General features: G+C 42.2%; 1 protein-coding gene across 4 annotated transcripts in view; it reads right to left on the minus strand.

Moving 5' to 3' along the window:
- Positions 1-6,419: 6,419 nt before the first annotated feature.
- Pex5l (peroxisomal biogenesis factor 5 like) overlaps positions 6,420-24,825 on the minus strand; it is a 150,117-nt gene continuing 131,711 nt past the window's right edge. For all 4 annotated transcript variants that reach the window (XM_028763280.1, XM_028763272.1, XM_028763291.1 and 1 more), the window contains 7 exons: positions 15,530-15,646; positions 13,460-13,603; positions 12,537-12,607; positions 10,972-11,169; positions 9,130-9,295; positions 8,625-8,782; positions 6,420-7,189 (listed from right to left, as the gene is read on the minus strand). In XM_028763280.1, the coding sequence (XP_028619113.1) occupies positions 6,985-7,189; positions 8,625-8,782; positions 9,130-9,295; positions 10,972-11,169; positions 12,537-12,607; positions 13,460-13,603; positions 15,530-15,646 (1,059 nt within the window). In that variant the 3' untranslated portion in view covers positions 6,420-6,984. The remainder of the gene's footprint in view (positions 7,190-8,624; positions 8,783-9,129; positions 9,296-10,971; positions 11,170-12,536; positions 12,608-13,459; positions 13,604-15,529; positions 15,647-24,825) is intronic.

Here is a 24,825-nt window from a genome sequence, read left to right on the forward strand (position 1 = left end):
CTCTCTCTCTCTCTCACACACACACACACACACACACACACAGAGAGAGAGAGAGAGAGAGAGAGAGAGAGAGAGAGAGAGATCACATACACATTTTAAAATTGTGAAGAGGAAAACATCCAAGGTTGACCTATGGCCTCTACACTCGTGTGCACCCTCCCGTCTATACATATACACAGAAACATGTACATAGACAAACAAAACCATAAAGAATTCTTTAAACCTTTGGTTGGCTTTACATACACATGGAGAGAAGGAGCTATTTCTGGAATAATAGTTAAGTACAGCTGATGTTTAAAAAGTGGAGGTAGGAGACTTTTAAAAAGCACCAAGTTAATCTGAGGTGGGAGTAAAGCTTCAGTTCTCCACTGGATGACATGTTAGTGTACTGTATTAGTATCACTTAGCGCTATGGTGGGCATGCAACTTGACTCTTTGGAGCAAGGAATGGAAGACAAGGCCAAGTGATGCCTGAGATCAAAAAGGGGAGGTGAGGAGGGGGCATGAATGCCAGTTCAGGCCCTGTGTGGCTACCTTCAATGTCGACCTAACTAGGCTGGGGGAAGGAAACAGACTTCAGGGCTGAGGGCAGCTCTGCCCTTTGCCCAGCTCTGAGGTCATCTCCCTGGATCTCCAACCTGACCTGGCATCTCCTTGTTTTCATTCCTTGCCTCCTCGGCCTCCTTCATGAGCACACACCAAGCTCATTTCCACCTTGTGCTGTGCACTAACTGTTGATTCTTCCAGGAATGTTGTCCCCTCGCTCTCTTCTGGTGGCTCTGGGTTAGAATCTGAGCCCACAGGGCCCCTACTTTCTGACCACCTGGAAATAAGGACCCAAGCCTCTCGTAATTCCTCTCGTGCTTTTTCCCACTCGGTACTCGTGACTGCTTATTATAGTCTAGGTGTGACTTACACTAGAACAAAGTCTGTGTGTAGTCAGAGCTATTTATCGTCTGACTAAACCCCTTCCAAGAAAGACCCTGAAGTGACACATATTTTAATTGTTTTATTCTAAAAAGATCACAAATTTCAATTTCAGGTTAATATTTTGGTCTTAAAAAATTAACAAAGGAAAATGATCTTTAAGGTTTGTTCTTTATCTGCAAATGCATTCCCGATTTCCAGATAATTCATGCAAAATTATATGTAGTGATACTCAACAGAAAGACTTCTTAAAGCAGTAGTAACTGGTTTCTGTTTGACTTTAAGTTGTCTCACCCCAAATCCCATCTTGAGAGAGTTCTGAAAAGACCATGAAGCCACAGACAAAGTTTATTTGGAAACATAGTTTAAAACTACACAAAGGTAAATACAGGTTAATAATGTGAAAAGGAAGACGTGCCTTCAATAAAGTATAAACATACTACCTTAAGCTCCATACTTTGGAAATTATAAGTCATCTGGTAATTAACATGTCAGTAGGATACACGGTTATTTTTATAATAGTTTTATTTCAAAGGGCAATGCAGAGAAAGACTACACGGAAGGCTTAGTACGCGGCCGAGTAGGCTGTGTGTTATTCACTATGCCACAGAGACATTATCTCATAGAATGCCAATAATATTCAAATCCCCCATTGCCCTTCATTGAGTATGGATCGCTTAATTTGGAGTTGGTATTAACTTAGAAATTCAGTGTAAACATTTAAAGTTAAGTTTTTCTGTTACCTAGTTCAGCTTGAAAATGAAATCCCAAGATTTTAAACATTGAGTACAATAAGGTAGGGTCGTTGCACTTTTCTTAAAACACAATTCTTACGTCAGGTTAGATATGCAGTACTCATAGATATACAAAATAGATAGAAATGTTTCTAAAGAGTAAATGCTTCTCGAAGGCTGTAGAAAGTTTACTGAATTAATCAGTTATTTTTCTCAACTGATGTAAACAAATCTGGATAATGGAAATCGAGGAGGGTTTGGGTCAGATGGGATATGGGGACAAAGAAGGAATTTGATAAAGGAGGCTTGCGTCCTTTCACTGACAGTAACATGGACACATTGCTCACATGATACAATCTGTATGGTGGACATGCCAGTCACCCACTGTGTGCATGCCATTCCCTCTCCCATACATCCTGAGGAAACCCAAAGCCGACCCACACATGCTGTACAGCATCACCAGGGACAGCTTTCTTGTTCTTTTCCACCTTACCCCTTTCAGTGATGTTTCTTAGACTGCCCTGTGGGAGTCTCACTGAGGAGTCTCAGCTATATTTTCTCTTGTTAAAGAGGGTCTGAGGCCAGGACACTGTTATCCAGAACATCTTATTTGGTGTTTGTGCAGCAATTGCAGTGGCCTCATGCCGTGTGAAAGACTATTAAGCCTCACACTTGGATTTACTATTGCTTTCTTCTGATTGTTTTACATGGTCTTTTTGTGTGCATAGGAAAGGTAGTTTAGATTCTGAGGTTGTCTGTGGAGAACATGGGCATTATGAAAGGGTAAAAAAACTGTTCTTCACATATGACCCAGAGGTTTTATTTATTTATTTATTTATTTATTTATTTATTTATTTATTGAGACAGAGTCTTACATAGCACAGGCTGGCCTTGAACTCTATATGGCCAAGGATGATCTTGACTTTCTGATCTTCCTGCCTCTACCTCCCACTTGCTGGGATTACAGATGGGTGTCATCGTGTCCAGCTGAATGCTGTGTGGGATCAAACCCATGCTTTGTATATTTTAGACAAGCACTATAGCCCTGGAACTCTGTCCCCAGCACCAGCCTCACTGACTTGAGCTTGAGTCACTTCTTTCCTGGCTTTTTCATCAAACTGGGGATACAGAAAAAGGCAGAGCAATGACATTTCCTCTGGCTATAAAATTATCTTCTACCCTGAATTTGAGTATTTGTGGTCAGGTTGATCAAATCTAGTTTCTGAAGGGAGAGGGACTTTGACCTTACAAGTAGAACAACACTCTACATTCTACTCTGTGACATACCACTCCAGTGGGAAACTAAGGGCCCATGTCTACTTTGCTTAGGGCAGTCTTCATGTGTGTGACATCACTTTAACCTTCCTGCATAATTTAGAATCCCAAATGTTTCTATTTCTCCCTAAACTTGCTGAAAAGAAGACTTGAAATCCATTATTAAGAATTTAAAGCTCGAAGCTTCTTGTGCACAGACAGTTGTATAGGCTTATCACACTTTTAGCTCTGTTTAGCTTCAAACGAGTTTTAAAGGACCCATGTCTGTGCCTGGGTCCCTCAGAGGATGGACCTGGGACTGGCAGCCACAGTGTACAAACCAACCTGAGAGCAATAGTCAATGCCAATGTGACAGCAGGCCAACAATCTACAAGACAAGATGGAAAAAGCAAAGAGAAAAAAACTGGAACAAGGTTAAGAAGTGCTTGCTTGTTGAGAACGGTGGAAACACAGTCTAGTCTATGACACCAGTCATGCTTGGGATGAGTGGGCCAGTTTTACATTCAGTGACGTTATCTTGCATGCTTTGGTTAATAGTCATAGGCAGGTTTTAAGTACTGATGCATGCAATAGTTTTTTGTACCTGAGGTTATATGTTTTGCTTTTTAAAAAAATTTCATTTTTACAAACTTTATGCCAGAGTTGATCTATGAACACTCTTTAAAAATATATGGATCTACTTAGTTCAAAACAGCTTAATTCAGCCAGTCCTATAAATTGTATGAGGAATAGGGTAGGGACCTCTGCACAGGGAACCAGTGTGAAGCTATGTTACAAGGTTATGAAGTCATGGGTGTTGCCCCTGCATTTATTTCCAAAATCAGAGGTCTCAGAAAGGTGGCACACAAATTAAATCCTCCAAAAACCTGGTTTCTAGAATGGTTCTAGAAGCATGTCAGAGTGGGGAAAAAAATCCTACCATTCTCAAAACACTAATGTAGGTGCAATTCAACCTTGAAGCAATTCAGAGACAAGTGAGGAATGAGTTTCCTATTTTCTCTGCTTTCCCCAGAAGGGCACAGATAAACCTCTAAGGTAAGAGGTTTAGGAACTTTGAGATGAACCACAATTAAGGTCAAGTCTAGCCCGTATGTCGAGAATATCCCAGAACGATTTATCTATAAAAGACTATGGATTCTGATCTATGAGTCAACATAACTTCTCAATGAAAATGGCATGTAATTCTGAGAGCAAGCATGTTCTGGACATTCCTACCCAATTCTGGCAGAAATCAGACTGGCTGAGAAAGTGCACTTCATTGTTAGGTATTAAAGTTTCCGGTGGGTTGTTGGGAGAGGTGTCAGGATGAAGTGCAGAGAACAAAGAGTCACTGAAACGGACTCAGATAGAAGGTTCTTCACTGCTCATCTCAATAGTGCTACCTATAGCCCAGGATGACCTTAAGCTCCCAGTCTTCCTGCTTGCACTTCCTAAGTACTGGGATTACAGTGTACACCACCATGGTTAGTTTATGTGGTGGTGGGTGCATGGTACTCACTGAGCTACACCTGCGGTTTCCCTCTATCCCACCTCTTCTATGCATAGAGATGTTCTATCAGAACTTAGTAGTGATGAATGGTTTCCTCTGGATTTTCATCCAATTTACTGGAACTTCCTGACAGGTGGTAGCCTATAAACATCTGGACTATGATGGATAGAACTGATGGAGTGGCTAAAGTCCCATCAAATATCCTACACATTGTTCCCTAATGGTGAAGTGGAAAACTGTCAACTGTCCCCTAAAATAACTCTCCAGAGTTTGAGGTTATTTGGTATTCTGATGGCAACATAAGCTTGGGCCACTGTATTTGACAGTTTAGCTACAACCAAATCAAATCAGACTTCTCACATTTGTACTAGTCGGGCTGTACGTTTGAAGTGGCAAGTCTGAGGGTGTAGTGGGTCATCATCCTGGCAAGATCAGGTGCCACTGAGGGTCTGGGAGAGCATTAGGATCAGAAGAATCATGAAGCTTGTTTTGAACCCTTGGTTTACAGGCTTGGAAGGGTCTCTGGGGGATTCACATCACATGGTCAGTACGTGACACTTGGAGTGAGAAAGAAGACAGGAATGGTCACTACACTATCAGCAATGTCCCAGCAGCACTGTTGGCAGTCTGGCTTGAAGAGGTCTTCCTAATCTGTTTCTAACAGTCTAGAAAATGCTGCTCTTCGAAATATACTTTTATATAGCTGTTCTTTGCTGCTCAGACTATTAGAAAGTACATGAGTTGTCTCCATGTCCAGGAGTGGATGCCCGATGCCTCCCAATGCCTACTGCCAACCTGGGGCTACTGTTGTGTCATAGGGAGTATTGACAGTGAATAGTGAAGCCTGAGACCACTCCAGTGCCCTTATCACCTTGTCCTTACGAGCCAGGAGGCTTGTGTGATAGATAAGCTTCAGGGGCTTATAGTGACCTATGAACTTCATGCATCTCCCAATCCAGGGAACTCCTCAGTGACAGAGGGGTCCAGTCAGCCTCTGGCACATTTTCAATCATTAGTAGATGACTTCACAGTTCATATCTGCTTTGACTCAAAGGTTGGAAGCTACAGTTGTTAGTGAAGTGAGTTATTAGTGAGCAACGGACAGAGAAGAGCCAGAAGCAGACTACTCGTGTGAAGATCCTGGAGGCAGGAAGGCTACCGAGGAAAGACAAATAGGGCGCTTTACTAGAATCTGAGCTGAGTAAAATGTTATTTTGGTTAGTGTTTTGCCAACATTTTTCTAATTTTTAATGAATGCATCTTTTGAAATGGCCACCAAGAGCCAAACACCCTCCAAGTAATCTGAGGAAATATGTAGGAGAGGCCAACAGTTAAGTCAGATTTCTTGGCCAGTGGAGAAGGCCTGTCTCTGGCTGAATGTTGCTTGTCTCTTCCAGATGAGACCTTGGCTTCTCTGTATTGCTGGGTTACCAATGTGACCCTTCTGTCACTTACAATGTGAGGACATGGACATTGGGGGTGATTATGGGACTAAGGAAACACATCGACTTTAGGAAAAAATCTATTTATCACGCTTAAGAAATATCATTTGAAATAGTAACAGTTTAAAGGAAATATCGTTGTGCAAGGCAGTTAGAAAGCCAGGAAAACAAGATACAAAAAAAAGTTTGACACAAGTCATTAGAAACTGCAGAATCACCAAGCTCCCTTCTGCAGGGAGAGTGCAGTCAGAATCTTGCTTCCCACTGAGAGCCACAGCCACCCAGAAAGCACACAAGGGCACTGGGTTTAACATATTTAGATTCTATGCAAGCACACCTTCCAAACCCTATGCTAAGACAAAACTATTCTTATAAGTTTTTTTATTTGGTCCACTGAGCTAACAACTCTGAGTTCTCAAATCTTTCATCCCACCCTCCCCCAACCCCCAAGTTAGAAACTGGAGCAGCAAGCGAGAAGCCCAGCAAGGCATAAATAAGATATTAAAGTGCTTATGTACAATCCTAGAAAGGATTTCATTGGGAACAGCAAAAACTTCTAGTGCAAAAACTGCTTTTGCCAGCAAAGCTCTCTCTCTGAAAACAAAGGCTTACAGTCAGTTAGAATGGGCGAGAGCGAAGCAATGGCTGCCCGTACTCAGGCTGAATGTGTGCATTTGCTAATGGCCCAAACTACGATCAGTCTTGCAAAAAGGGGGAGACAGTTTAGAGACAGCCTGAATTCACTGATTGTGGACAAATTGTCATGATATGTCCCATGAATGTCCCTCAGATGTGCCATCAGCTGGGACAGGGACAGGGACAGCATAACTCAAAGTACACTTGCAATTTGGAAGAGAACATAGTTACCTTATCTTGGTTTGTCCTGAGAATCTCAGTTCTTCTCTTGAACCCGACTTTCACTTTGTGCTTTTGGGTCTGAACAGAAACTGGGTCTGTAGGAATCAATTCCCTTGGGTTATATGACCATGGCCTTTTGACTCTAAGCTTTATCCTTTAAAAAATTTCTGTTTTTGGAAATTCATAACAAAATAGTTTTGTCCCTTTTCAGTATAATAACACAGATGAGGCGTTACTATCCTTTTTTTTTTCTTTTCCTTCAAGGATCCAAGTTGAAAGCTCTCAGGAGGACATCCAAGTCACCAAGGTTGGCTGCCTGGAAGAGCTCTGGCTGGTCCATCAGAGACAGGGCAATCCTGAGGGCGGCCCAGATGTTCCCAGAGATGGCAGGGTGAGGGACTTGCTGCTGGTTCCTGCTCTTCCTCTGCAAGCTGAGGGCAGTGAGAAAGTTGCTGACCGCTTCTCTAAAAAGGGAGAAAAAGTACATCTTAAAATGCCCTGAATTCCAGAGTCAGCATACTAAAACAAATGAACAGATTAAGCTGCTTCTGTGCAGAGCCCTAGGTCTCTCCAGGACTACTGGGCTCCCTAGCGACTTTCAGATTCTTTAGCAGTTCTCTTGTCAGCATCTATTGTTAAATATAGTGGGCCAGAAAGAGAAAGGAAAAGCCAGTTAGCCAGGAGGGAGGCTAACACAACCACTGCTAAATCAATGCATTTCCACTGCTCCAGGATTGACCCTGAGATGTGATCCCCGTGCAAAAGTAATCTATGTATCCCGTCTTTAAGAAGAAAAATGTCCCCGGGAGGGCGCACACCACAAAGCAAAGTGATTTGAATTTGCCTGGTAGTGGCAGAAATAAGCAATTAAGTTTCATTATTAGACCACCTGGGCTTCAGTCCCAGCTGTTGAGCCTTAGGCAAATTTCTTTGCTGAAATTCAGTCCCTCTGTGAAGAATAGGGATAGCAGGAGTTTTAGAATTTTGCTGTGAAGTGCCCTGGAGCTAATTTCTGTAAAAGCTTTTATGGTTAAGATCAATAGTTCTCAAAGTGTGGTCTGGGGAGCCTGGGGCTTGTGAGGGCAAGTGATTTTCATTATAAAACTGAGGGAGGAACTTGACCCTTTCACTTTCACTTGTTCACCTGCGCCCTTGTTACCTCCCCCCTGTCATCGGCCTGCCTGCCCACCTCACCATGCTTAGGGAACATATGCGATAGCCCAGCAGACAGAACACAAAGGCTAAAAGAAGCAAGAAGTTAAAGAAGTTTTCTAAAGCACAACATAGTGCTACTCTTCTCTCAGCACAGTTTGGTTTTGGAAAGTGATTATTTTCTTGTAAAGCATGTTATTTCTGATGACACACAATGTCTTATTATGTTCCCATGAATCTTTAAAAATGCTCTAGTTAAATTTCTGATAGGTAAAACTCACAGTATACAAAGGCTTTGGCCATTTTATCATGTGTAGGAAGTGTAAAGGGACCCTGTGAACAGGGGTGGGAATGGGACCAGCTGAGTTCCTGGCTATTCAGTGGCTTTGAACCATTTTGGGCCCATGACTGTGCCAGGACTTTATAAACAATAACAGATCATTTAAAAATTTCCTTCCCTAATGCTATCACATTTTAAACAATAAACCCACATCTGTTTCTTTTATCTTTTCCAACTCATTTTATCTGTACATTAGGTTTATAACTGTATACTTGGTTTTGCTTTGCCAAACAGTGGTTCTGAAACCTTTCGCGGCATTTTTACCAGGTTCCCTTGGCTTTGTCCCTCTCCAAGTTTCTTTCTTCCTTAAATGGAAAAATTAAACGTTTGACTATTCATAGTTCACACAGAATTACATGAGTGTTGAGTCTTCGTGCAACTTGTCTCTGAACCCAAGCATACTTTACCTGTAGGCACCCAGGTTGATGCAGCTGATCCCCAGGTTGTATCTGGACCGGATGAAACCTGGCTGGATCTCCAGTGCTCTCGTGTAGGCCTCTACAGCTTCCTCACTGCGGTCTCCATTTGCCAAGGTTGCCCCAAGACGGTTCCACAATGAGTAATCCTAATGACAAAGACCAGAGCTCTATAATACCCAGGAGCACTGTGGTAGTGTTCCCATAAGCCTCTGCAGGTGAAACAAGATGGCTGAGTGCTTATTCAGTGCTCATGAACAGTCTGTAATGAGTTGAATTACGAATAAGGACTTGTATTCCTCAAAGGGTGGTGGTCACTTGATATCTTGTAATTAATCTTTCTATTTTAGGCATTTTGGTATGGACAGCTGCAGTGGTGTATGCATGTCTACTTGAAATTGCTAGTGGCAGAGGTAAAATGTAGAAGGAATGTACAAGGATCACGCATAGAAGCTTGTTTGTTACCAACCCCCCCAGCTGTGCTGAGATTTCTTACCTCTGGCCGAACAGTTAAGGCAGCATTAAACGCATCGATTGCTCTGTTGAATTCTCCACTCAGGTGGAACAGAACTCCAAGACCTGTCTGCAGGTCTGGGTCAATCATATCACCATTTTGGTGGGCAGCTTCCAGGTATAATTCCTTCACTCCTTCCAGAACAGAGCTAGGAAAGAAGAATCTGATTCATTGCCCAGGAAGTTGGACCTCCTGGAGCTGGAGTTACAGGTGGTTATGTAGTATTTGATATGCTTGCTGGGAACTGAACTTGGGGCCTTTGGAAGAGAACTATGGCCTCTTGACTGCTAAGTTATCCCTCTTGCCCCAAATTGAAAAGTTTTTCTTAAAAAGTTTAGGGTCTGAGGTAACAACTCAATGGCTAAGAACACTTAATGCTCTTGTAAAAGACCTAGGTCTGTTTCCCAGCACCCATATAGTGGCCAACAATGATCTGTAACTCCAGTCCCAGGGGAGTGACAGATCTTCTGGCCTCTGCAGGCACCAGGCATGCACTGGATACACAGGTCTAAGTTCAGGCAAAATGTCCATCTCCATAAAAATGTAAAACAATGCATATATATCTTAACTTAATGAGAGGACTATTAATGCTGAATTATAAAAACAACATGGTCAATTGTCATGAATATGCAATAAAACACATATAAAAGCCACATTAAGTAAAGTTCTCATGGGGCGAGCACTGTGGACCATGTGATTGCCAGTGCTTGATCCTTGAAGCTGAGCTGACCAAAGATTCAATGAGAAGGAGTTAGCATTAGGATTCATTGCTAAACTTTTAGGAAACAGATATCCTGTGACAAGGGAACTTAGGTCTATGTACCCCTAGTTCTCAGAGCACTGGTATTAACTTTAAAGCACTTGGCTTTGGAATACAGTAGGTAGGTTAAATGTCTATGAATGGCCATCATGCTGGTTATTATATCTAAAGGACAGCTTCTGGGGTTTAGAGATGTGTCCCCTCAAAACACTAGCCTGAAACCCTGTGGAGAGGTAGCAGAGCCTTGTAAAGTGGGGCCTGATAGGAAGAAGTCAGGTCATGGAAGCAGTATGGGAAGGAGATACGGGGAACCTTGACACCCTGTCAGGGACAGCCCTGCTTATATACTGAAGGCCTAGAATCAGCCATAGGCCTAAGAACAGCAATAGGCCTGGCATATATGCCTGCTAACACAAAGCCTTGGTTCTCTATGGAAAAACACTGAAACAGATGACTAGAAGCTAATGTAAACAAGCAGCTTTGGTGGAAAATTGCCAGGCTAGTCACAAACCTTATAGATAGGTAGCCTTGGTGGATAGTACCAACTTAGATAAGGACAAGTGAATCATAGGAGGAGTCATAGTGATCTGTCCCCTGATCCTTCACCCAGCTGACACTCTGTTCTGGAAGATATCTGTACTTCCTCTGAACACCTATGCTCCTGCATCATCCCCTTCCCCACATCCTGCCTTTTTGTGTATATAACTCCTGTGTGAAAAAAGTAAAATCAGCGATCTGATCAGACTATAGACAGATCTCTATTCTTTGCATCTGCCTGTTTTCCCCCATCTTCTCTTTCAGGTGACCTCCCCAGACCTCTGTTTAATGCCCTGCTGGACAGGACAACAACCTCCTTGCTTGCCAGCCACCATGAGAGCTACCTCCTCAACCATGTGCCTTTGCTTTGATATATCACTGCATCACAGCTCTTAAAGCAATAGGCTAACTGACCGTTGTCTAACTCTTTAAGAATGTGAGCTAAGATAAACATTTCTTCCTTATAAGATGCTTATTTCAGTGATTCTGTCAGAGATCACAGAAAGATTCCACAGAGTGAGTACAACCTGTCAACCGGGGATTTAGACATCCGCCGTGTGAGGCCTGGAGAGCCTTTCTTGTTCTTCACAAGGTACTTGTACTTTGGGTTTTGCTTAATCCAGTTCTTCAGTGCCTCACAAGCATCCTGCTGATGGCCGGTGTTGGTGTAACTCACAGCCAAGGCCATCAGAGCCTTCAAGTTGTTGGGCTGCAACTCCAGGCACCTCGAGAGAATGCAAAACACCAACAGTTAAAGAGAGGTATTTTGTACAACCTTGAAAACTTTACTAATTAAAACTTGAAGGTGTTAAATTATATCAAGTCACTGGAAGTACTCTCTTTCTCCAAATGAAAACCCAGACCAAGGAGTGTTTTTAAAAGAGGTTAAAACATCCTCATGACAGCTGGATTTATAATTTTATTACAAATAAATACAATGTATTTTACAAAATATACTCATTTTATTTTATGTGTATGACTGTTCTGTGTAGCATGTTGAGCCTAGTGCCCATGGAATGCAGAAGAGGGCCCTGGATTCCTGGAAATGGAGTTATAGATGGTTTTGAGCTTCCATGTGAGTACTGGGAGCTGATCCAGAGTCCTCTGCAACAGCAGTGCTATTGAACACCAAGCTCATTTTCCCAGATCTGGTTTTGTTAATAAGCTTTTCTAAAGCCACAGGAAGTGTTGCTGCTGTATGATATAAAGAGAATATTATTTAAACTTAGCTGTATTATCTTAACTGCCCTAATTGAACTTGAACACATTTTTATGCACAGAGATGGAAGGCTACACAGTGCTTTGCAAAGGAGAGGGTGATATCTTTGTTCCTAGACTACTAATGTGGGCTTATAGATATCCAGGCTATTGCTGTCCCTTGAATTTCTTTCTACTGGCTTCTAACAGGACTTTCCAAACTTAGAAGTGCAAAATAGGGATTTTACACTATGCCCATTCTAGCACTGAGGGCTGCAGTGGATCTCAGGTTTGGGAAGGTTGGTCAAGCCCACAGATAAAGGAGATGCTGGAAGGAGCTGCCTAAAACTTGGAGAAGCAAGTGCCTAGTACCTCAGAAACTCAGCCACAAACTCTGAGTGGATGTCAGGATCCCCTTGGACATTTTAGTGCTAATGATGGTTCCTCAGTCCTAACCAAGTCAATCATGATTTCTGGGAGTGTCTAAGACATCTTTCAAAATAATCCTGTTGTGTACTGCATACAGGTTTAGGAATGACTGATTCCGAATGCTCTAGAATTTGCATCATGGAATGGGGGTTTAAGTCCTTTCTCTGTTTCACATGATCTAAGAGGCCTTGGCATTCCCTCATTTCCAGCATCTCTCAGGAAAAGGATCTCAAGGAAAACACAATGCCCCAGTGAACGTTTGCTGTGCGATGTGAACCTGAGCTGATGTGTAGATTGAGAAGCATTTAAAGGAAATTCTACTCAGTGGTTTGGGAAAATTATCCCATCAGAGCTACGTAGGCGTGGCACTTGGCAACCCAGCAAATGCCTTGGACAAATTTTAAGAGCCCAAAGGCAACGTTCCACTGGTCCCCAAGCATGCACTTGTGAACTTAGCACCATGTACCTCTGGAGGGCGACAATGGCTGCCTGCTCATTTTCATTCTCGGCTTGGGTTATACCAAGAAACTGCCATGCCTGTGAGAACAAGACAAAACAGAAAACCAACCAAGCAACCAAAAGCCCAAACCAAGCCAACATAAGAAAACAGACAAACAGACAAACAAACACAAAACAGACTGTTACCATTGCAAAACAAAGCAGACTTGCTTGCTATTTTAGTTTAGCTATGATCCCCTGTGGGGAGCAAGCCTCATTACAGGGAAGCTACCTAGAAGGAGGACCAGCCACAGACCTCCTGCTTTACTCCCCTGTGATCTCATACTTTATTTACTCAGCCCTCCAGATGCTCCACAAAGGTATCTTCTTAACCCCTGTACATTTCCCCAACTCTTCAGCATTGTATGCTGGGATTCAGTGTGGTTTTGAGGACACAGTAGACATCCCATAAGTGTTGGGAGAGTAAATCAAGGGTGATACATGGTGTGACTTGAGACACAGACAAAAGTCATATTCCTTCCTAAAAACCACAGGCTGAGCCTCATGTTTGCCATATTTTTTTTAAAGGCTGGATGGATGGTCTCATGAGTCCCTGGCTGGCCTAGACCTCTATATGTAGACAAGGCTGGCCTTGAACCCACAGAGCTCTGCCTGCCTCTGCTCCACCCCTGTGTTGGAATGAAAAGTGTACACCATGTTGGCTATCTCTGTTTTTGGTCCGAAGTTTTTATCTGTAGGGGCTCTGGATCTCAAAGATGAGAAGTTTAGTTAGAAAGCAAGCAATGTATCACCTTCTAACTCCATCAGACCAAGCCAAGTGAACTTTTATAAACCTTGATGAAAATGCACCCTGCAGCATCCCATCTCATTCTGACCCCTTAACACACACAGGCACTATCCCAGTCTGGATAGAGTGAAGGGCAATGCCACCTCAGCATCTCCAGGGTCCTGAAGAATTGCAGCTTCCATGAACAGGATGGTGACAGGCAGGTCTCCTTCCTTCAGCCTTTTTAAGCCTTCTTCAAATGCTCCAGGCCAGTCCTTGAAGGGATTTTCAGTGTGAAAGTAATATCCCTGTGACACAGAAGAGGCCGTAGCATGACTGATCCACGTCTTCCTTCATTCTTACATCCAGTAAATCCCTGAAAAACTTGTTGCCTCATGGGGGGTACAGGTGCCTCTACTGAAATTGCATCTTTTAAAAAGATCTAACATGAAATATGCAAACATTCATTTAGTATTTTCTATGCATATGCCAATTAGGCAAAAGGCTCACACTTAGTCTTGAAATTAGGCCCTGCTTGGTTTTGGACTGTGGTCATCCTGTGACACTAAAATGATTTATACAGATATGTTAAATTTACTTAACCAATCTGATTGATGGACATTTTGGTTACTTAAAAAAATTTGCAAGTGTCATGGTGGCTTATACCTAGAAATTCTGAACAATGGAGACAGGTAGGAGGATCACCCTGTGTTTGTGGTCAGCCTGGGATACATAGGAAGCTCTAGCCCAGCCTTGGCTACAAAATAAACCACTGTCTCAAAGACTATTTTTGTTTTAACATAAAACTACAGTGAAAACTTCAGGCTTCTGGATTTGTTTGCATTTGTCTCTTACTTTATGCTAGACTGGAGAAGGCATGCTTTAGAGAAAGCCCATGGACTGTTTTTAGACTATATAGGTGCAGCTGATTTGCTTTCGGGTTAAAATATCTCCTGTAATATTTGAGACTATCATTTGTTGTTGACTTAGTGGCATGAATTCTCATAAAATCATTTTGATTTAAGTGATACAAACACAACTTTTGGTGAAGTTCCACGGCAGCCTTCATCTTCCACAGGTTCTTAGAAAGGATAAACACCATCAAAAGCCAGAGGATCTGCCTGATTCTCATGGTGATGGGCTGAGTCAGCACTCGTGTGTGGATTACATCCTAGTGTCTCGTGAGCCAGGGTCTTCCTCGCTTAGGTTGGATATATACTTTGTGGGAAAGGCAGTTATTTAAAAAATTTTATATTTTGAGATTTACCCAATCACTTGAGGAATAGAGACCACTGTAGAGACATTTTGAATGGCAATGTTGACTGTAGATTCCCTAACCACATGCTACACAAATATTTGCTACATTGAATAAAACGTCATGACCATTATCCAGGGCTGAATACTATTAAGACTTATTTCATATCCCTAAACCATGAGGTACATTTTATTAATAAATATGTGTATGTATATGTACACATATCTGTATGTATACATGTGTGTGCGCACGCATATTTGTGTATCCTTAAGTGTATATATGTATACATGTGTGCATTTTTATGTGAGTACGTGTGATTTTTTTTTCTGTGTAAGTAACATCTATTTCTATCTTTCATGGTACTTGTAGTAATTATAAATAAAATTAATTCTAATTAAATTTTAAATTAAAAACACTAAGTGTTTTTAAAGGCAGAGATCTCAAGGAAGTTAGAACTTAATGAGCAATCTGGCTGGTGGTTCACCGGACCTTCCTATTTTTCAGAGCTCTTATCAGGGGAGTATCCCTGCATAACCCTTTGGGCTCCACTGGGTTGTATGAAGACGAATCTTTGTACCAAGCATCTTTGCAGATAGTACCATAACACCATGAGATACAGCCGGAGCCTTCTGTGCTTTCTATAATCAGGATAGATGACTGGCAACGAGCTACTGTGAGATTAGCCTAATTCTTGTACAACCCACTCTAAAAGTTCTGTACCTGACCACAGGGCAGGCTTTGATCAGGTGGCAAACTGTGAGGACAGTAATACACAGGGAGATTTCACTTTGGGTAAGCTACCCTCAAACACCAGAGTTACCTATTTCCCATCAATGACAGTTTCTTCTAGGTCATATTGACATCAAACTATCTTTAATTCCTATGTTTTTTTTAAATAAAGTAGTTAACATGTGGTCCATAACATGTGATCTGATGAGTCTGAGGACTCTCACTAGCATTTGAGGACAGATTGTGTTACCTTCTCACTGGCTGAGACGGTGACTTGGTTCTGAGCTTCCTGGTTCTCGGATATCCAGTTCCTCCGGGCCATTTCTTCCCATTCTGCCTGCATCTTATCCCAGAACTCTGTATCTGACTAAAAAGCAGGAGAAATAGAGAGAAATGGACTGAGAATCACACTGAATTTACCTGCTTTGTTCCTAGAGATACGGTTTCCCTCATAGATCAGTGTGAGGAAGAGGAGGAGTATTTAGGTGGGCAGAGGCTCAGGAGCAGGTGAATCTTCTGCAGGGTACCCAGTGGTTAAAGTGGATCAGCTCTGACTTTTGGTTTGTTTGTTTGAGACAGGGTCTCCTGTCCTCCAGGACACCTCAAACTTACTACGTAACTGAGGAGGACTTTGAATTGTTGATCCTCCTATCTCTAACACCCGAGTGTTGAGTGTGTGCAATACATTGGGTTTATGTGGTGCTGGGGATCAAACCCAGGCATTTGCACATTCTAGGCAAGCACTCTACCAACTGAATGACATTCTTAGCCCCCGCTGTGATTTTCTTCAGCAGAAAAATAACCACTAACACTGTCTGTATCAATAAATCAGCTAATAATTCACCATGGTTGCTCCTCTGTTAATGATGGTGTTATCACTAAATAAATCCGCAGCAAGTTGAAGATACTATAAACAGACGTTAATGAACGAATGACCCTAACCTACTGAGCATTGTGCATTCATGATATAGCCCACTGCAGAGTACCGGGTGTTTACTTTTGCAGTTGTGTGCTTGACCAGTGAGAGCTGCCCAGCATGCTGGGGGGAACCCTGCTGCATATTGACAGTCCAGGTGTAGGTCAAAATTCAAAGATTAGTTCATATTGAGTGGATGCCACTTCTACACCACTGTGAAGTTAAACCATATTATATTAAGCTATTCTAAGTTGGGCACCCCTGTACCTAGGGACAGTTTCACATGTGGTAGCAGATGTAGTTTAAGAAGGAAGGCCTGAACCTGAGTTGCTTCTAGAATATAAAGAATTGGAACAGCTCTCTTGGGCAGCCTGGGCAGGAACTTAGGTAGCCCTGGGCACAAACAAGGGGAATTAACCTTACCATGTGCCGAACACCATACCAGGAGGGCAGGGAGCCTGAGGTTACTGCTCTGGTGAGGTAGTCACAGGATTTCAGACCCAGTTGGCTTCCGAGGCCAGCGGCATCTGCTTGTATCAAGCTTTGCCTCCTGGTGCAGGATGGGAGAACCTCATGTTTACCTATGCACCTTTGTCTTTTCTGTGGAAAGGTGACTGTCTGTATGTCAGCATGTATTGTTTTCCTTTTAACTGTTCAATTCATGTTCTATCAGGAAATGCCAGGCATTTACCCTCTTACTCCATGAGGAGCAGTGTGAGCTCCTCAACTCAGGCAGAACTGTATGTGCGAGCTATCCCCCGACCCTGGGTTGGCATCAGTGTTATTAGGCCTGAAGAAAGTACTTCAGGTATCCAGAGCAAGTAGAAAGGAGTGAGTCTCTCAAAGGATCTAGGAGCCCTGAAAGCAGAAGTGGTATTTCTCAGGGGTAGAGAAAGATGAAGGCTTGTGGATTCTGGCTTGAAGGATGCTGGTGCATACCTTCTGATAATTTTTTGGCATACCTATTTCACCTCAGAATCATGAATAAGGGAAGAGGGGTGCAGTGGTTGGAACCCTGATTCTCAATGGCAGGGAAACAGAGATGCTGAACTTCTGGGGATCACTTAGGGAGGGTTCCATGGCTGTTAACAGCAGTTAGATCCTTGTTCCCTAGCATGGTGTTAGCTATCCAAATTTTATGTCACTTTCTAGATGCTTGAAAGGCATCTTGATTTTTAAAAACCCTATGAAGAAGCAGCTGGAGGTATTTCTTGAACACCCCAGTCTGGAGCTGAGATTCAGTCTCTTCCCCTGCATATCTCAAACAGCTTTAGAACCTTAAGTCTGGTGACTTGTTGAACCACCACAACCCTGGGTTGAGGGCATCCTCCTTTCCATCTTGCTGACCTGCCAGGACAGTGCTGACCTGACATGAGAGCTCTTCTTCAAAGTTGCCTAAATGATCATCACAACATATTTACCTTGAACCCAAGCATTTAGGGAATCAGAGTTAGCCAGTGTGATGTACTCCAAGCTACTGAATAAGCAGGAGGTCTTTATGTCCTCTCTGTCAGTTCTGGAACATTCATTCCCAGCACAGAAGTGTATTCTGCCTTGCAGAGGCCTTCCCTCATGGAAGCAGCATGTGGATTGATAATGTCTGAGATGGAAGCAGCATGTGGATTGATAATGTCTGAGATGGAAGCAGCATGTGGATTGATAATGTCTGAGATGCAAGCGAAGGGAACAGTGTGCAGGCTAAGGTTGGGGATGAAAGGAAAGATTTCCTTTTAAGGCATCTTCCTAGTAGACAGCAAGAAGTGCAGGAGACTCTCAGACAGCAGCAGCCGCCCTGGGAAACACGAGGCAGCACACTTGAATGTTAACAAGGGATGGAGAGGATGGTGGAGGGGAAGCATTCTTGTTTCAAACTTTGTATTTCCTGAATTTTCTGTGATGAGTATGGCTTGCTTTTGTAATTAATTAGTAACATGAAACAACAAAGCCCTCAATTAAATTTCCCTCATTTAAGCCCTGTTAAGCCTGATTATGATCAAATACTGACAAGTATGGAGAACACATATCTCAAAGACGCAGGTTCCATCCAGCGGTGGAAAAGAAGAGCCCACCAGGGAACCTTACAATGTTGATCTAACGCCCTTCACCCTTGCTCAGCTGTTTGAGAGGTCACAGCCTTACATTCCTAGAAAGTCAGCCACTCACGCTCTCGAGAGTCCTTGAAGCCCTCTATAACCTGAATGGAAGATAGAGGGCTTCCATACGGAGTACAGCTGGGTCACCTTTCCCATGTTCCACACTGGAGGAGTACGTGTGTAAATCCTACCTCCCTAGGAAACAGAACTTCAGGTGAGGTGGGGCTGCTGGCTCCCACTTAATGAGATTCAGCAAGATTTACTGTTTCCACTTAAACTAAGTCACAGCAGACTAATTAAGCTGCAGAGCACAGTTTTCATTTAATTACAGAATACTTTTAGCATCATCAATTTCAACTCAGTCTCAGAACCCAGACTTCATTGCCATAGCTGCAATTAACACAGCTCCCTGCCCCATTTTTAATGAAGTCGAGAAAAACCTCCAACATATTTGAATTTTAAACATTTTAGACATGACCAAGGGATTTTATTTACTGATGATTTCCTTAGCTGTTCTGGGCTCTTAGTAGACTATTTTCCAGAATCGATATGTAACAAATGAATCTGTATATCAAGTAGTGGTTTGAAGAATGGCTCCTATTGGCTCATATTAATGGTCCCCAGTTGGTGGAACCATTAGGAGGTGTGGCCTTGTTAGAGGAGGTGTGTCACTGGGTGGGTGGACTTTGAGGTTTCAAAAAGCCCATCTCATTCCCAGTTCGCTCTCCTTGCCTCTTGCTTGTGGATGGAGATGGAAGCTCTCAGCTACTGTTCTGGTGCCATGCCTATCTGCCTGCTGCCATGCTGCCTTCCATGATGGTCATGGAATCTAACCCTCTGAAACTGTAAGCCCCAAAATAAACAATTCTATAAGCCATCTTGATCATGGTGTCTTGTCACAACAATTGAAAAGCTGTTAAGACCCCCTAGAAGTGAGTGATTATTTGAAATTTGTTTCCATTTTAATGACAGCCTTCTAATGATATCTACAGAATATATTCAAAAGTCAATCTAGGGATATGCAGTAGAGTTATTAGGAAAACAGAAGTCCTTTCAGATAGACATAGGGTCAACTCCTTTATTCCATGTATGACTGTCTGCAAGTCCTCTCTGGGTGTTGTCTTCTTTATTCTTGAAATGAAGATACAATAGAAATTCAGATGAATTGTTCTGATGAGAAAATGAGAATTATGTCAATGATTTCAGTGGATATTTGTGGATGTCATTCACAAATGGGAGATCTATATCACAGGCTTACCCCAAGGCTCAGGGACTATTTAGGAGGAGGGGGCCGAAAGACTGTAACAGACAGAAGAAGTTGGAGAGGACTGTTGTGAAACACTATCTTTTTGACATGATGTGGCCACTGTGCCCATGAAACCATGGCAACTGTGGTTGACTGCATAAGATCAAGTCATCCACCATTCCAGCATGAAGGAAGCAGAGGCTCACCAGCCTCAGCTCCTAACTGAGGAGCTGTGAAGAGTTGACAGCTTCTGGGGTGGGGGGTGCTCAAGAGTTAGTATTCCTTTGGGCTATGGTCCCTAGTAGGTTGACTATGTTCCAGTGGATGGCCCTATACTCATTAGTATATGAACAGCATGAACTAGAAGCAGTGGGCTATTTAAAAATAAAAAGAGAACCCAGAGTTGGGAAGGGCTGATGGGTAATAGAGAGGAAGGAAGGCTAATATGATCCAAATACACTGTATGCATGTGTAAAATTCTCAAAATAATGTAAACATTATAATAAAAGTATCTGTTGTAGTTTTATATGATTGAGAAAGACATAGAGTACAATAAAATATGTTTTATGACGCCAAAATTCCAATCTCTATGCTCTATGTTGTTTGCTGATTTAATTTCCTGTAAATACCAATTCCTCTTCTAGATACTTCTCTTCTTTCCATTTAAATCTTTGTTTTCCACCTAATTATTCAGGAACTAAGAGCAAAGTTAAGAAAATTACAGCAGAGCCTCTAGAATGGGCTGCTAAGTAGCAATTAAAACCATGTTTATGAATAGCGTCATAAACACTGGACATTGTGTAACATTCCCCAGTGCTGGGGGAACAGGCTACAGGGAAAATGGCTGCAGATCGGTGTGCCAGCAGCAATGCTTTTAAGGGATGGAGTTAGGAGGAATTTGCTCCATAGTCTTTTCTTGTACTTTTCAGAATATCTCATTTTTTTTAAAAAAAATTGCTAGCAAGCGTTTTATTTTGGTGGTAAATTTTTTTAAAAAGAAAGCTTAATTGTTTCAATTCTCTCTCTGATGTGGTGTATGTGTGTAAGGCTTGTGTATCCATATGTATGGTGTATGTGTGCTTGTATACATAAGTATGTGTGTTGTGTATATATATATGGTGTGTGTATGTGTGTTATGTACACATGTGTATGCTATAGACTGTGTTGTATATACATATATATGGTGTGTGTGTATTGTGTGTACATGTGTGCACTGAGGGTCAGAGGCTAATTGATGTCCAGAGTCTTCTTCAGTTGCTGTCAGCACTGTTTTGGGGGATAGTGTTCTTACTTGTTCATCTAGGCTGGCTGAACAGAGGGCCCCAAGGATCTCATTCCTCTGTCTCCCCAGCAGTAGGATCACAGGCATGTGTTGTGGTACCCAGCTTCTTGTTCTGAGGACCTCTCAGGTTCTCTTGCTTGACTGACAGGCAATTTACTGACCGAGACTTTTTTCCAGGCCCTGGATCAGAGTTATACATCTGAATTCTTTCTGCTTAGACATTCTATATTGATATCTTGAGATATATGCTGTGCATGTGTGTGTGCTATAGGTATATGAATACATGTGTACCTGTATATGAACATATGTGTGTCCATGCTTATATGTATGTATGCATATATGTGGCAAGTGTGGGTGTATGTTCACAGTTTTTGGAATTCAACTCAAAAACTGCTTAAATTGAGGCCCAGAATGTGGATGTGGAAATGAAAATAAATCTTGCCTATTTTTGAGAAGACAAATCATTTGATAATACTTAACTTTTCAACAGTAACCAGTTATTCAAAATAGCCTTTGCAAATATATATAATTATGCATTCAGAATGGACAAAGAACATGAAAAAGTTACTATTTAGTGTACTGGCATTTCTTAGCAGCTTCTGGCCTTTCTTCCCCCACAGAGTTTCTTTTTTTTAAAAAAAATTATTGTTGTTTTTAATATAACATTTAAAATAACTTTACCAAGAGAAGAGCCATGATAAAGGAACTATTCTGGTAGATGAAAAATGGTAACTTCTGTGGCTGGTCAGGGCCTGCCTGAAAAGCTAATAGCACAGAGATGATGCTTTATTTCAGGAACAGGGGCTGAGAGGGGCAGCTCTGAAGTTAGAGCAGTCTAGAACCCTAGGTGTGACCTTCACAGTGAGTAGTATGACCCTGAATAAGGAAATGGCTCTCTCTCCATGTCCCTGGAGGAGAAACAGTCACTGAGAGGGCATTTGTAAGTGCCAAGTGAAATGGTAAAATGGGATTGGTGGATGGAGTTGTGCTCAGAGGTGGCTCTGAGTACAGCTACCTGCCAGGGCCCAGGGAGAGGCCAGTGTCTCCTTGTCCCTGTTCTTTTCATGAGAGAATGAGCCACCAGAGGGACTACTTGGTTAGAAGGATCATAAAGAACACAGGGTTTCTATATTTAATACTAATTTAGGTAGGCTAATGTAGGATATTTTCCCCTATCCTTTTTGAATTTTTAAGAACTAACTGAGTCATAGTATTAAAAACTGCATGACACTGGCCTAAAAACAAACTCATAGGTTGATGAAATAGAAGGCTCAGATGTAAGTCTACACAACTACAGTGACACGGCTTTTGACAACATAAAATATACATTGAAGAAAACGTAACATTGTCAACAAATGGTGCTGGGAAACCTAGATTTTGACATGCAGAAAATGGAGCTTGATCTTCTCTCTCACCTTGAACAAAGTGAACTCCAAGTGAATCAAGGAACTCAACATAAGACCTGACACTCTGAAGCTGCCAGGCGATAAAGTAGGGAATGTGGCTCAACTTATATGCCCTTTTAAAAAGATTTTAAAAATGCGCATGGATGTTTTGCCAGCATGCTTGTGTACTATGTGTGTGCAGTACCTACAGAAGCCAGAAGAGGGCATCAGCTCCCCTGGAAATGCAGTGATGGACGGCAGGGTTATCAGAACAGCCAGAGTTCTTAACTGCTGAGCCATCGCTCTGGCACTCAAGGTACCGATCTGCTGCAGAGGACTCCCACAGTGCATGAAGTCAGACCAACAGCTGACAAAATGAACTTAAAAACTTCTATATAGCAAAGGAAACTGTCAACTGTGTGAAGAGGCAATCCACAGAAGGGGAGAGAATCCTTACTATGTATCCATCAGACAGAGATTTGTGCCTAGAATATGCAAAATACTTTGAAAAATAAACAAAGAAGGCAAACGACTCAATTAAAATGATGCACAGAACTGAAAGTTCTCAAAAGAAGAGAGGTAAATGGCCTGGAGATGGTTTAGAAACTGATCAACATCCTTAGCTATCAGGGAAGTACAGAGTAAAGTCATTTAGACACCCCATCTCACTACAGTCAGAATGGCTGTCATCAAGAACTCTTATAACAGATGTTAGCGAGCCTGTGGAGGAAGATAAGTCCTTCTTCACTGTTGGTGGGGTGGAGTTCAATACATCTATAAAGAAGTCAATTTCAGAGGGGGTCCTTAAACACTTAAGAACAGAACTACAATGTGACCAAATGGCATTAATCCTGGGCATAGACCAGACAGAGTTTATATCCTGAGACACTGGCACATCCATGTTCGCTGCAGCTCTGCTTACATAGCTAGGGAATGGAATCAACCAGTTGCCATCAGTTTATGAGCGGATAGGGAAAACATGGTGCACACACATAATGGAATATTGCTCAGCTGTAAAGAAAAATTACATAATTAAATCTGCAGGCAAATAGATGGAACTGGAAAAATTATGCTGACAGAGGCCATCCAGGTTCAGAAAGAAAAATAAAAATATGCAGTGTTCTTTCTCATACATGGATCCTAGTTTTAACTCTTTTGTTTTGTGCCTTTAACTGGAGTAGCCAGGGACTGGCCACTGAGAGACAGAGGATAACAAAATACAGGTAAATAAAAGTAGAGTGGGAGAATGCTGGAGTAGAAAACATGGGAGGGTGGGGAATGGGAAATGAGGTGTTGCAGAAGGATGAATGCAAATAAATACACGAAAATCTATGATCTTCCAATTCAAGGAAACGGTCAGCCAGAGGGGACAGGAGAGCACAGGTGATGGGAGAGGAGATGGGCTTTACTTGAGTTAACAGCTTAAATGGGGATTGGGGGCTTGGGAAGTGGGAACGGCAGGGAGTAACTTAGCCAAAGCTAAGGATACACAAAGAGGCCTTATGGAAACCCTCATTTGTAAATATATCTGTATCTATATATCTATATATGGAGTTTGAACACAAGTACTCTGTGTAGGTAGACAATTAAGTTCCCAGAAGACATGGATTATTAAAGGAAAATCTCAGTGCTAGGCACAGGATAATTTCCTATGAGTTACTGGTCAAGGAGGCCCCAGAAGTATCCAACAAATGCAGACTATTGCTGTTGCTCTTGGATGCCCACCCTAACTAGGTGGTAGAACTCCATGGGTGAAGATACCACTTGGAGGCAGGAAAGATATAAATCAGTCTTGAACCAAGCAGGGAATTCTATCCCTGCTGGGTAGCTGACATACAGCCAGAAGGTGCTATTTAGGCTGACGGAAGAGAAAAAGACATCAGAGGTCTTACCCAATGCTGGACCATTGGTATTACAATAAAATAGATTCATGCTACTCTTAACTTTGATTGGAGAAGCTTCTTTTTGTAGTAGGAGCCAGTCACTACAGAAACTCATCAAAGTTGAGGGCTCAGCTGCGAATGGGTCATCTCTATCAATCCCACCACCCAAGCCTCTGTGGACTTGGGAGAAGAACTGACTTAAGAGCCACGGGACAGGGAGGAGACTACAGAAGGACAACTTCTGGACATGGTATGGATGTTGTGTGCAGCAACTCATAGAGGATGTGGTGACTTGCACAAGAACTTTACAAGATTGAGACAGTCCCTAAGGCCCCATCCCTCATGGGAGAGCTACTTGCGTTGATGGCTGCTGAAAGACAGTCATTCGCCTCTGGGTATGTGCTGCAGTGAATGACTATATACCATGTATACATGGGTTGCACCAGTTGTACTTGGGTTATTGATGATTAAAAAATAAGCACATGAAATTAGGATAGAGATGGGGTGGGGCACTCAGGGAAGTATTTGTGGTATACAGAGATAAAACTTTCAAAGAATAAAAATGTATTATTCGAAAAGTAAAAATAAAAAGAAACCAAAATTAAAATCAAATAGTACCCCCTGCTCCCCAAACACAAAAAAATCTGGGTCAGTCATTTTTGTCAGGAAAAGTCCAAAAGCAAACACACACACACACACACACACACACACACACACACACACACACACCCCTATACTGGT

Source organism: Grammomys surdaster, unplaced genomic scaffold (assembly GCF_004785775.1).
Source record: "Grammomys surdaster isolate TR1022 unplaced genomic scaffold, NIH_TR_1.0 62, whole genome shotgun sequence".
NCBI lineage: Eukaryota > Metazoa > Chordata > Mammalia > Rodentia > Muridae > Grammomys > Grammomys surdaster.